The 14,223-nt window shown below is 32.5% G+C and overlaps 2 protein-coding genes across 2 annotated transcripts; both read right to left on the bottom strand.

The window, feature by feature from the left end:
* Positions 1-1,629: 1,629 nt before the first annotated feature.
* LOC120122256 (HVA22-like protein a) lies at positions 1,630-3,247 on the bottom strand. The gene is made up of 5 exons (XM_039141432.1): positions 3,186-3,247; positions 2,914-2,917; positions 2,671-2,855; positions 1,805-2,048; positions 1,630-1,665 (listed from the first exon to the last, which is right to left on the bottom strand). The coding sequence occupies exons 1-5, from the start codon at positions 3,245-3,247 to the stop codon at positions 1,630-1,632; spliced, it is 531 nt and encodes a 176-aa protein (XP_038997363.1).
* A 1,152-nt stretch (positions 3,248-4,399) lies between these two features.
* On the bottom strand, positions 4,400-8,333 carry LOC120121962. The gene is made up of 10 exons (XM_039141223.1): positions 8,183-8,333; positions 7,568-7,734; positions 7,427-7,491; positions 7,008-7,048; positions 6,700-6,788; positions 6,502-6,609; positions 6,323-6,400; positions 6,054-6,119; positions 5,561-5,641; positions 4,400-4,668 (listed from the first exon to the last, which is right to left on the bottom strand). The coding sequence occupies exons 1-10, from the start codon at positions 8,316-8,318 to the stop codon at positions 4,561-4,563; spliced, it is 939 nt and encodes a 312-aa protein (XP_038997154.1). The 5' UTR covers positions 8,319-8,333; the 3' UTR covers positions 4,400-4,560.
* Between the last annotated feature and the right edge of the window lie 5,890 nt (positions 8,334-14,223).

The following is a 14,223-nucleotide window of genomic DNA, read 5'->3' on the forward strand; positions in this document are numbered from 1 at the left end:
GCCAAGGATCAAGTGCTTCAAACAAAATCACCGACGACGACCTCAATGCTGTCGTCCTAAAACTTCAAGCATTGCCGCCTCAGCTCCATCGTGGCCGCCATGGCGGGGTACAACCTTCATTTCCTCGTCACACTCTCATATTTCTTGTTTTATTTCGTCGAATTATCCGACCGCGATGTATTGGAAACGACCGGATTTTGATATTATGTTTGTTGCAATCCACTTGGCATTTGACAGCTCTTCATTAATCTCGGAGTTCATTGCAATGATCAAATTCAGACATTTTGAAAGACAATGAGGACACATTATATGATTTAATGTTATGAGTAGAAAGATCTTTTTTCATGGCTATGATTTATTTTTTTTATGACGCGTGTAGGTATCATCATCAACAACGAGAGTATTGAAGGAGACATGCAGTTATATAAGAAGATTACAGAAAGAAGTAGATGATTTGAGCGAGAGGCTGTCTAAACGTCTAGATTCCATGGATATAAGTAGCTCTGATGTCGTTCCTTACAAATTTGCTTAACCAGTAAAGGCTTGTCCCCTTTTCTTCCTCAATTTGTCTCATGTTTCCACGACAGACAAATATATGTCTTTTCAAATGTTCAATTTATATATTTTTCTTTTCATAACCATCTACATTCGAATGATTGGAGAAGTTCAATTTTCCCAAGAGATGTAGAAATGCAAATTAACAATGGAATTTAGAGGAGTGATTGAGAATGACTCCTTAAATACATCCTAAAACACCATTAATTCATAAGATGGTGCCAAAAGCTCAACCAACTAATAGACTATTCAACAACCATTATCATCGCCAACAGACAATACATGAATTTACAAAACCCGATTGGTTCATACCTCTCTTCTTAAAATTCGAGATTTGGAACTCTTCCTAAAGTCAATTTGGTACAAATAACTGTAAAATTTTAAATATCTGTCTGAGTTGTACAAAATAATGTGGGGGATAGTTTTACGTAAGGTTCGAGTATTCGATCGAGAGTTGAGCAGAAAAATTTTGAGTTTACAAGTATTATTTTATTATTCAAATTTTATTTAGAACTTGTAGAATCAAGCTTTGTAAAAAGTTGATGAGAGTATAAATAAGTCAAGAACTTGGGGGAAAATTTACAAAAAGTTGTAACTAGAGGACCAAACTGATTAAAATACAGAGTTGAGGAATTAAATTAAAAAATTCAATTTATTATCAAAAAGAGTAAATGAAGTTACATAAGTATTCTATTGTGATAGAGGAACATGTAGTTCAAATTTACCAGAAATAGACGTAAAGTGGGGTTAGTCCGTCCATTGTTTTTATACCACTTTGGAAATAAGCGATTCAGCAATAGTAACCCCAACAATCTGAAATACTCTGATAATCATTTTCACATAACTAAAGAGGAAATCAAGTTAATTATATCCAAGTACGTCAAATATTAAAAACAATACTTAGGATTAGGAACTTGCTCTATCTACCATACAACAGTTCCAAGCTAAAACAAAAATGCAACCTAAGAGCATCCATAGTTCTTGACATTGACAAAAAGAAGTCTCTTCCGGTTACTACCGGGACGCGGTACGCCAGTACGGCAAACTATACGGTCGCTATTAGAGCTATAAGTATCAATATCGGTAGGCACTACTCCTCGACTTGTCAGCCTGCAAAACCACAGGTGGAATAATAATGCATTATTACAAGAACAAACCAATGGATGAAACATATTGAAGATCCTTGTTTGAACGGCAGCTCTCGAAAGCATGCAAATGAAAGAGAATCCGATTACGATCAATGGCATACCCTATGAACGAGCTTCTCAAATGCTTCAGTTCCATTCTCCTCAATGTACCTCTCCGCAGCAGTTGAAATATCGTCCGGTTTACTGAAGAAGTCCTTCCTCGGAACATACCAGATGTTAATTGTCTGTTGCGGGTTGATAAAGAAAGGTCTCAAATAATGCTCGTAAACGTAGGAAGCACCGCTGAAGTACGGGATGACCAGCCAACAGGTGAAAATCAGCTTCGCGAAAGACCAGATTGGAATCCTGTATTCGACTTCTAAAAGGCTTCAGCAAGGAACAGGCAAATGCAGCTTCTAAACGTGCATAATTACGATAAGAAGGCTTTAGCATATAACTGTCCTTTTCAAATCATACATAGAGCCATCGACATGATTAAGTACCGAAGACTAGTCTTATATATTTACCTATAGACTAGACATCCCTTCTTTAAACCAATCAAAGCAATACAAAGACAAGTATTTAATACACCGGTCAAGCGTCAATAATAACCGAGTCGGATCTAAATCACAATGGTTTCCACTTTTTGATGGAATCAGTATGTTGTGATAAAGCTGGTTGAAACCCTTAGAAGGTATCAGTAGCCACATTAAAAATGGGTTCTCTTCTAGTGGATGAGAAGCTAACTAAAGAATACAACAGGTTTGGTAACCTAAATTGCCAACTGTATGAGCACAATAACCATTTTTCCTTGAGTTGGCCAACCAGAATCAATATTTTTCATCAAACAAATTAGCGGACCGCCCTCTCTAGTGCACGCCGAAACGAAAGCGAAAAGTTAAGTCAGATTCTAGGGATAGTGTTGGAACCACAAATGTTGTATCGACAAGCAATACAAACTTGATAATTCAAGAGGAAACAGATTTACCATTCAATGACTCTGGCAAAGGAGAGTTCCAGCAACGTCAACATGGAATACAGAACCCAATATGTAAGCCATTCACGGTCATCGGCACGAGACTCGGATTCAATCGCCCTAACCGAGGCATAACTTGTTTGAGAATTCAACAACAGAGAACAATTAACCCAATTCAAGTCAAGACAAGATCTCAACTATACCAAGAAAAAAGGGGGGAAATGAAACACACAGAGGGTACAGAAGACTAATGACTGGCCTGCAAAATCAACCCAAAAACCAAATTAACAAATACATTATAAAAAATACCCAGAAAAAAACACAACACAACTTGGAAATGTCAGACTAATTACTTCAAAAACAAAATACCGTGAGGTTAAAGTAGACTATAAAGCCTAAAGAACTGTTTCTTTTCTCTTGGTTGTTGTTATAGTATTTCTCTTTGCAGTCTTAAACCAGCAATGGCATACATACATTCATACATACCCAAAAAAGGAAACAAAAGATATGGTGCAAGAGGAAAATACCCAGCAAGAGCATAGAAGTTCTTAAGAAGAACCTTAAGGAAACTTGCAGTCCCAGATCCCATCTTCAATTTCCAATGCAAATTTTTTGTTGATCTTTGTACTGTTTTTCTTCTGAAACCTCTGATCTCCAGAAATTGAAAAACACTAATTGAGTTTGGCTTTGCTTTTGTTGCTGTTGGTGGTAGGGTTTAAGTGACGTAGGTGTTCATGTGTAAAGCAGAGCTGCTAAAGATGCCAAAGTAAAAACTAGCTTTGTAAGACAAATTGCTGGTAGGTTCGGTGGTGCGATACTGTGATCTACTGCTGATTAAAATAGACAGTCGAGGATTAGAGGTGTTAATGAATCAAACTTAAACATTAAGATTGTATTTGTATTTGAGTTGTTTGTTTATTTTTGAGATGTTTATGTTTTGTTTCGGTTAGTTCAAATTATTAATATTATGTTTATTTATTTATTTATTTTTATATATGTTCATTTTTATTCGTCTAGGTTTCGCAAATATATTTATTTATATTTGTGAAGGTATTCACATTCGTTCGTATTTTCATAAACATTTTTGTTAAATGGTGAATTTTCACCGTTAGTTCTTAAATTTCTTATACTTCATACTTTAAACTCTAATATTCACTATCTGGTTAGTTTAGTCCCTACCTTCATTAATATTTTAATATAAAAAATAAAAATTAAAGGAGAATAGAGGAAACGAGATTATAAACAAAATCAATAAATGAACTTTCAAACGAGTTTGTGCATGACATAAATGAATCGAATATAATGTCATTTGTGTTCGCTTGTTTATTAAATAAACACAAAAAAGTTATTCACATTCGTTTATTTAACTTAATAAATGAGTATTATACAAACGATTTACAAACAATTCATTCAGTACTCTAACCATGGAATTACAATTTTATAGATCGATGGTTATGAAAGGGTTTTTTTTTTAACGAGACCTCCATTTCCTATTAAAAAAACTGTTCCAAGCACAGCGGGTAAAAGTGGTTTTCTTTTAATTTCGCCTCTATATTAATTTTATCTTTCTATTTCAATACTTAAAAATTGTCTTATTTTACTACTTAAACCGTTATTTTCATCTTATTTTTATTTTTTTTAAAAATTCAAGAGAAGAATATCAAGTATAACATCCTCATTAATAACGTCTTATATATATATATATATATATCAAAATCAAACTCACTGATAACATCCCAGATTGAGTAGTAAGAAGATTGTAAGCTAGAATATTGAATAAAGCCATGAACTGTACAATGAAGCCTGCCATCAGCTAAATCCTCCGGGAGAAGTGGAGTTATAATTAAGGGAAGTTCAAAATATGCTCAAAATATGCTCAAAATAGCATCTGAATTTGGAAGTTCAGCCTCTTGTGCAACCCATTTGGAACCTGCGCACCTTCATTTTTCCGTTTAAGGCAAGGGCCAACACATCATATTCCTCTACATACCACAGTTCTGACACCGTCGCCTGAATCATATGTACAAATATCAGACACAAACAAATCTTATAGATATGTATATGCGTGTGTAATATATAATTGTTGAAGTGCACGAAAACATAGATTACAAAGATAAGAATGCATTTCCATTCAACCATGTGCTAGCCGGTAGAATAATGCTATGCCTAGTACAAGAGGGTTCGTGTTTTCAATATTCATGTTATTTGACTATGTATCAAACAGCTTCGATGCTTAAGTACTTCCTAAGATATGACGGGGAAGAATTGATAAATCGGATACCATTCCGTAGGCGTTCGTCCACGAAATGAGCTTGAAAGTTCCTCGGAGCCATGTTTAGTACAGGTTGCGAGGTTCCACAGTTCAACATTAAAGAACTTAGATATTGAAGAACATACAATGTCCAATGTATAGTCATTTGTATGTTCTTCATTATGTAAGTTCTTTAAGAACTTAAATTAATTGTCATTGAAGGACATACAATGTACAATTGTTCTTAAAGGACATTAAAATATCATACCGATCCAAAGCAATTCCGGATCAGGTTAGCTCAACTATTTATGGTATTTGATTCAAAAACCAGAATACTGCATATAACCAGCAAATCTTCTCTAAAACAGAACTGCATCTATCACTCGTATGTGAAAGAATTTCATGTTGCTGTTGCATGATTGTCAATAGGGACAAAGACAAGTTGTGAAGTTGCAGAGTTCTTTATTATTTTTTTTTTTGTGATTCAGAGATTTAGAATATGAATTTTAAGAAATGTGGAAGAGAAGGGGGGTTATAAAGTGATTAACTGAAAAATAAGGATCATGCACATGTGAGATTTCTATGCATAGGCAGCTATTCAAACAATGCAAATGCATATGACAAATGATGATACAAAGTATACCAACTTGCCTTAAATCCGCGGATTTTATTGTTGAGTAGAGAGACCAGCTTATGGAACAGTTCGATCTGGTTTGAAGTATTGTCGGTGTCCTGCATAAGACATGCATTATATGCATATATGTAAGAATACGAGCTTGAAGCCGATGACATGATTCATGATAACGTTTATTTCCCATTAGACCTAAACGATGAAACTATATATAAAAAGATTTGGCAGCCATTTCTTTTCCCTGAGTAGCATAAAGTTACAGTTCACTCGTACAAGAGTTAAGGGAACCTTATTATGTTCAAGTTCGCAAATTGGCTTTCACAAAATTGCAACAGTGATTGCCTTTTTGTAATTCAAGGTTCAACCATCATGGCAATATGAAAAGGATTGTTACTTCTCTCAATGTTCATTCATGTATGTTATATCATAAAATTAAGAAAATAAAAAGAAAATTACTGTAACTAAATAGAACTTCAAAAATTATCGTAACTAAATAGAACATCAAAACAATACCATGATTGAAGCTCCAGGGTGACTCAGAAGCCTGGCAAAAGATGTGTGAAGAATAGCAGCATCATACTGCAAAAGTAAGCAGATAAGTACTCGTTATATTCTTATTTTTGTCCAAAAATACGGACAGATCCCGACAACTATGCCAAAACCATTAAATAAGAATTAAGAAGACAAGACATTGCCATAAAAAACACAGCCCTTAAATTCACAACATTGCCATTTGAATATTACTAGTTTGACCAAAATTAAGATTTTCATAAGAATCTTACAAGTTGCTTCTCTGGAGCTTTTGGAAGTGCCGTTCTCAATTTAGCACGAATGTCTGCAGGATCTGTTCCAGAAATTACCTAGAGAGGAAAGAGATTGCGTTTATCAGTGCACTAAAAAGTACAAATCCTTTTTTTGACAGGTCAGCAGGAAAAAAACAGACTATAATTGAAGAAGAAACCTGCCAGCAACCAAGGAGCACGCCGGTTGAAGTTAAAACTACCCTGTCTAAGACAATTTCTAAAGGGCATAGCCCCTCCACAACGGCTTTAACAGCAGCTGCTTCAATCTGAAAAAAGAAAAGAGGCTTAAAAAATCAAACCCAACGACTAACAAGCTGAAAAGAAGGGCGCCAAAGTAGCTCCAACAGGCAGTATACCTCAACTTCAGAGGCAGGAACAGGTACAATATGATGCGAGGCGTGGAACATACTGAAATGGTACAAACTAGAGTTCTGAAACCAGATAGCTAACCAAAATATATACAAGCAAATAAACACATGAGAATAAATACACAAAAAGCAGAAGTTGTCAAATAACTGAAGGAATAATTATATAAAGTTATCTAAACTACTCTTGTTATTAAAAAAGTATCAAATAAATTAAAGCCAACGAATTATCTAAATAACGAAAGGAAATATGTGGAAGAAACAGTAGCATAAACACATGCTTCTTTATAAGAGATTACCTTTGTCAAAGTATGGATCAAATACTTGCTTTACAGCCTCTCTGCGACAAGAAAAGCATGCATCAAACTACCATGTAAGGACACCCCCCCCCCAAAAAAAACTCTCAATCCACGAAAAGAGCTTAGCATATAATGGAAATACTAAATATAAGTCCCCATTAATTATCTCAAAGTCCTATAAACCATAGAAACCTGTTTCAACTCTAACCAGAAAGCCGAGTTCTTAATTGGTACAACTAAAGTAGATGTTCTAATTTATACTTTGCTGAAGTGGCATGATGGGAAATCACACATAACTAAGATCAAAAGTCACTAGCACAGGCATTTTACTTATAGGGTCAATGTTCCGTTAATAAGCTAGTAGTTCATAAATTTAATAAAAAAAACTGAAAACACATTCTGATGGAAACAAAATTTACGAAATGAGAGCAGCGTATTTTGCGCTCATATACAAAACGTTGGCTCGTACAGGAGGATCTGCAGCCTGCAACGAGGAGGAAAGCCGTTACTAACCACTAGTCTGGAAGGATTGATTACAGCTCAGCTGACGCATGTATTACCTTAAGCACAGGTGTAACAGATCCATCTTTCAAAGTAAAAAGATCTGAAAGTGCCAGTGACTGCGAAGTTTCACCATGTTTTAGAAAAGCTGCTCCATGTTCATCCAAACTCCTTTCCATTTTATCATACAACTCTGATCTTCTATTGCTATATGAAGCGAAAGAATCTGATACAAAAAACCCTAACAAAATTAACATACTCAAGTCTAAGTTCAGTAATATGTTGATCAATAATTTTATAAAAGAAAACTATAAGATAGGAGTTTTTAATGACTAAGGCAAACATGATGAATTAACACCACGAATACACAACTGGCAACATAATGTTCTAGTGCCTAAAACCATCAAAATTAAGTAGTGTCAAACCCCAAAAAGGAAACATGAAGTTCAATGAAATCCCAGCAACAAAAAGTCATAAACCCAGGACAACTTTAAATCTCACATGAAGAATTAGGATCGCATGATGAACAACTAAGCTGCCCACTAATTATTTTAAAGCTAAAATGCTATTAGATCCTAAAAGATTAAACTAGGATCTCATGATAAAAGATAAGAAATCAATGAAACGAATATGAAAGAAGAAGAAGAAAAACATGGTAGAGGAAGAGAAAATACCTGGAGAAGAAGGAGAAGTTGAATTGTGGAGAGCCATTCGGAAGAGAAAGTAAAACAAAGCAAGAGAGGAAAACCAGATTAAAGCAACAGTTTTTGAATGGCTCCACCAATTTCTATCTCTACCCATCAACGCCATTCCCTGGCTTCTTCTTCTTCTTAACTTCCCTTCTTAAAATAGCAGGTGGGAATGGTGATTTTACGGACGGGCGGACATTTGCCTGCCCCGGCTTCGATCCGACTTTGAAATCTATTACGTAAATATTAAAGTGTTTTGACCCAAATTCGCAGGCCCAACCCATTTATTTGTTGCATTCCCTTCATTCCTCTCTCTTTTAAAACCCCAAATCTCGGGCCCTAAAAGAACCAAAATCTCGGTAAAAGTATCATAGAAGTCCATGTATTAACTAGTACATTCTATTTTAGTCCTTTCATTGAAAAATGAACAAACTAGTTCATATGCATTTCGTATTGAACAAATTGGTCCTTGCGTAATCTCGTCAGTCCCAAAGTTAGATGTTATAATTTAAAAAACACTTAATTGCTAAAATGGTCCTTATACTTACCATTTTCTCTCAAAATAACACTTTTACTCTTTTTGTCTGAAATTGATATTTGAACTTTGATTTCATAAAATTTCATGATATTTTTTATAAAATTATTAAACAAGATGATGTGATAACATCAAATTTTGAAACATGGTATTATTTAATTTTTAAAAAGGATGAAAATTCATATATATATATATATATATATCAAGGTTGTATTTATTTTTTTACATTTCTATTGAATAATTTATTTTTCTTTAGATCTTTCCTCCACAGCAACATTAATCAAAGAATTGAACATGTTACAACTTTTTACAATAATTTTATATATATATTTTAAAAATGTGAATAATATCACATCATTTTTTAACAATATTGTAAAAAGTACTAAAGTAATTCACCAAATTAAAAATTGCCTATCAATTTAGAGTAAATATATATATATATATATATATATAAGTGCTAACTGGGATAGTGTAGTCCCCTAAATACAACTCGTTTCTAAAATATCGTATTGAACCATCAAAACTATTAAAAAATTAAAATCTTTTAATATTTCTACTAATATATCACATACTTGAATTTTTTATAATAAAATGATCAATAACAATCGTAAAGCAATTATACAAATCAAAGTTTCGTATTTTTTTAATAGAAGTGGCTAGTATTATTAAAAAAAGTGAAAATATTCGAAATTATAATAAGAGTTTATAACTATCATCGTAAATTAAATACATAATTTGGATTTTTCCTATAACATTGAAACTAGCCACTTTAGATCATATAAGATTAAAAACCCAACCAAGAGACTTGAACAAAAATAGATACGAATAAATCTGATTGCATCGGCAAACGAACCACAAAAGGGAATTAAGCTATTGAAAGACCACTGAGAATTGTAGATCAGAGCCGAGCGTCGTGAGAGACTATCCACAAACGCAAAATCATGCATCCAAATTTAATCTAAAGGTCCATAGCAGGGAAGATCAACAATATTTTGAATAAGCGTCATCTTGATCAGTCGTGGGGCATCAAATTCAACCATGAGATAACATAAATAAAAGAACGGATAAATGACCGAGAAAAGATTAAAAACATGCCACAAAGACAGAGATAAACGTGCCATAAAGGCATAGATAAATACACAACACATGCAGAGATAAACATGCAACATAGGAAGAATTATTCTTATTAAAAAAACAAAGATAAAAAAGAACTGACAGTCGACAACCAGCATTAAAGTTGGTACAACAACCGATTAAATAAAATCGAAGATGAAAAGTTAATATGATCTATGAAAAACGATACCAACTCAAAGGGAAAAAAAGACAAAGTAGAAAAGCTTCGTATTGTTATAGTAGAAATAAAAAATAAATCAAAACAATAAGAGGTTACATACCCAAAATATAAATCAAGTGTCTTAAGAATGCACATGTCATATAAAGTAAGTCGAGTTTTTTACTCTGAGAATAAAAATCTTTCAACGATGACGTTTGAAACGAACACAATCTACTAACATGTGAACGAAACATTTGAATGTTGAGCTTTACAATCTTAATGACATTTTTATTCTATTACACTTCAAGCAACTCATAAATATAAGTATAAATGCAATGCGAGTAGAAGCGAAAAGCCATGAGCATAAACATATATCATCACTAATTAGGATATCTTGCTTACTGGCATTTATTAGTATATTACACATATTTATAATGTATATTAGTATCATAAAATATGAATAAATTAAGTAATCAATTATATTAAAAAGTCATAAAGTATTAGAAATATCATGGAAATAAAAGTGTAGATATTATTAAAGTTGTATTTATAATTTGATGAGAGACAAAGTTATAAGTACAGACAATAACTGATTCAATCAGTTATATAAAGGGTTATAGTCCCCAAAAAATAGATATTTCATATTTTCTCTTATCCCGTCAGAGAGTTTATACTAAAGAAAACTATATGTTCTTCGAATATCACAACTAAAGAAAGATTCAAAAATCTCAACCTTTTAGGTAATCTTCAACAATGGATTTAGGTACGCTTCCGCAAATCTACTATTTATTTATTTTTTATAGTTTGACATAATTAGATCTTGGTTTTGATTCCATGTTCACTTATGGTTTAGTTCTAATCAAGAAAAGATTAAGGGCATAAACAGATTAAAGGAAAAGCTGCATTTATGGCCTTTAATATACTTTGCGTATGATTGTTCCATTTGAAATTAGTTTTAATATTACCTTAGACAATTTGGATAATACTGAAAGTTATGCAATTGATTTTTGTATTGGTGCACCTATTCTGTTTTTTTTATATAACGTATGTTGTTTGATAAAATATGGAATATATATATATATATATTGCTAAACCAGAAAAAGCTAGAATTTAACAGCTGCCATGCACGTCTGCTTGAAGAATAGCAGCAATCTCCCCTGGTGGTTGCACGAGCTCGGTAATGCCTATACTGTTAGAATTCAAATATAATTTTACTACTATACTGGCAAGGCACGGATAATTCTAGAAGATTCTTGATTAATGAAGCATGATCTTAAATTATTTAAGAACTAAGCATGAAAAATAAACATGTGACAATTGATGATGGAAGGGAATTTCATTAAGATAAGGAACTCCATGTGGCAATACAAGAAGAATTTGGAAATGCTTAGATCTTTCGTTAAGGCGGTTTATTACATCTATATATACGGGTGTTCTACTTTAGTTTATACGGAACACAAGTGAGAAAAATGAAGGCTTAGAAAAGCCAAAATGAATAATAGCTTAGCAAAGCTATTAGAGAGAGGGTAAAGCTTAGCAAAACTATTAGAGAGAGGGTAAAGCTTAGCAAAACTATTAGAGAGAGGGTGAAGCTTAGCAAAGCTTAGAATATTGAGGTTGTGTTTGTAAACTAGCCGCATCTAGTATTGTAATGTTTTAGTGTTGTAATATTGTAATATCCTGAAATCAGGGTTAGTGACTAAAATGGAATTTTTGAAACTTTGAAGTATGATTTCAAAAGATTGTAAAGTGTAGGGAGTTATTTGTAAATATTTTTAAGGGATTATTGGTAGTTATTAAATGAATTAAAGGGTAAAATGGTCATTTGACAAGAAAGATTTTTATTTTCCCTTATAAGATAAGGAAACCACGTGGGAAGAGGGACAAGGAAGTTCTAGAGTTCTCTTTATCTTTCTTTTTTCTCTCCATCGTGAACCAAGGTTGCAAAGGTAAGTCCTCTTGTTAGTTAATTTCTTGTTGAATTCAAGGTTTGTTTATGATCATTAGATGATAATTAAGCTTAAAGAAAGCTTAAATCATCTTAAAAGCAAAGGATGGTGGAGTTAGGAGAGATTAAAGATTAAGAGTTTTCAAATGAAAATCTTGGAATATAGTTCATTACTCAAATTGGAAGATAAATTTAACTTGTCATCAACTTAATTAAGAGACATGAAGTGATAGAATTGAATTTAGAACATATTGAAAAATTGGTATGATTATTGATTTCCATATGGACAAAGGAATTTTGAGATTTAAAGGGGTGATAAAGGAGTAGAAATGAGTTTAAGTATGTATATGAGAGTTAAGAATATGGTAGAGGATGAAATATGAAGTGTTTAAGTAGAATTGGAGTGATTTTCGGGCTTAAAAATGAATTATGGGCTAGTGTGCATCGGTACACATTCAACATGTACCGATGCATAAGGAGTGCATCGATGCACCCCCTTAAGATTAAAACATCGAAGGTGATTTGTGTATCGATGCATGGGTAGTGCATCGATGCACATGTTAAAGAATGCATCGATACACTGTAGAATGTATCGATGCACTTCAAGGGAAAATAGAATTATACCTTTCTCTTGGTCTAAGAAATGATAGATTAATATATATCAATTGGATACTGATATGTATCAATGTATGATTATATAGATATCGAGCACGAACAAGTTCCTGAATGATTATCAAGTTAAGATTCGATCGAAAGAAATGAAATCATAAAAGTGGATTGGAACTTAGTGGGGCCCATGTGAGTGCATATTAGTTAGTCTATGGTGCTAAATGGAAACAAGACTTGCGACAAGTATATTTCCTATATTAGAATGCATGAATATATGATTATACGTATATGAATGACATGAATTGTATGTATGCATGATTATATGTGTTAACATGCTTTTGAACATAATGATATGAGAAGTATGTGCTATGTGACTGCATGAGAAAGATATGAGCCATATGACATGATATATGTGAACGTGAGAAAACAAGGTATAAGATATGAGCTATGTGATCCTATGAGAATATGAAAAGAAGCTATGTGACTATATGTATATGTGAAAGAAGCTATGAGCTTATATGACATGTAATATGAAAGCGTATATGTGAAATGATATAAGTGAAAATGCCCATGTTATATGATACGAGAGCTATAGGTATAGTTAGCATGCCAAGAGTTGAGGGTCTACACAGTCCTTCGGGATATACAGTGATCCTTCGGGATATTTCATAATGGTCCTTCGGGACAAATTTCATAGCCCCTAGTGGGACCCCATACGAGTTGTGGTGACAGCATAGTGCACAACCTCAATAGACTCACATATCTACAATTCTCACAGATGTACATGGGCTAATAAAGAGATAATAGAAATAAATTTGATATGATTGTTATGTAATGTAATGTAATTGTGTGTTTGAATATGAGTGTAATGGTTATATGTATTGCATATGTTATTATCTATGTTAAAAATTATGTTAGTTTGATATGTTGGAATATATGAGATTATAATGCACTTTTATGATATGTTTCAAGTAATTACATGAGAAATGTTATGAATTCCATAAGTATAGGTATATGTAATAAAATGATGGATTATAGGATTATATGAATAGAATAGTTATGATTGTATAGTGGGAATACACTTTGTAGATGAACTAGTATAATAGAATTATACTTGGAAATGAGAATTTAGATAAATTAATGGAGATAAATAAATAGCACATCAAATAGGGAATATATATATATATATATATATATAAATATGTTATATAGAAAATTCTATATGTTTCAATGAAATGATGATTTAAAACTGATTCAATTCTTAAGTGATATAAAACATAGTACAGAGATCTAGGAAATAAAATCATATGAGAACATTATAGAAATTAAAATTATAATAGGTTATGATAATATGTTTATGTGGCAAATTGTGTGAAAAAAAATGAACTAATAGAATATAAAGAATTAGTACACAAAGATATGATATAGAATATGTAGCAAGAGTCTATGAGTATATGATAAATAAAAGTAAATGGAAATAAGAAATAAGATAGATGACTATAGTATAGATATTATATGACTAAGAATTATGAAAAAGGGAATGAGTTAAATGATAACAAGTGAATGTATTATAAGCTGAGTAAGGAAAAATAAATGATTATATGAACATGAAACAATACACAATACTATATGATACGATGATATAATTGTATGTACATATT

Source organism: Hibiscus syriacus, unplaced genomic scaffold (assembly GCF_006381635.1).
Source record: "Hibiscus syriacus cultivar Baekdansim isolate YM2019G1 unplaced genomic scaffold, ASM638163v2 tig00110384_pilon, whole genome shotgun sequence".
Classification (NCBI taxonomy): domain Eukaryota; kingdom Viridiplantae; phylum Streptophyta; class Magnoliopsida; order Malvales; family Malvaceae; genus Hibiscus; species Hibiscus syriacus.

Bases quoted from the DNA above. Each gene is read 5' to 3' on its own strand.
- LOC120122256 (XM_039141432.1), bottom strand. From the start codon at position 3,247: ATGGGATCTGGGACTGCAAGTTTCCTTAAGGTTCTTCTTAAGAACTTC. The intron at 2,049-2,670 runs GTAAATCTGTTT...AGTCGAATACAG, and splicing joins TTTGCCAGAGTCATTGAATG to GATTCCAATCTGGTCTTTCG. The intron at 1,666-1,804 runs GTATGCCATTGA...GTGGTTTTGCAG, and splicing joins TTGAGAAGCTCGTTCATAGG to GCTGACAAGTCGAGGAGTAG.
- LOC120121962 (XM_039141223.1), bottom strand. From the start codon at position 8,318: ATGGCGTTGATGGGTAGAGATAGAAATTGGTGGAGCCATTCAAAAACT. The intron at 7,049-7,426 runs GTAAATTTTGTT...TTCTTGTCGCAG, and splicing joins AAATACGCTGCTCTCATTTC to AGAGGCTGTAAAGCAAGTAT. The intron at 6,610-6,699 runs GTATACTGCCTG...TTCTTTTTTCAG, and splicing joins TTCCTGCCTCTGAAGTTGAG to ATTGAAGCAGCTGCTGTTAA.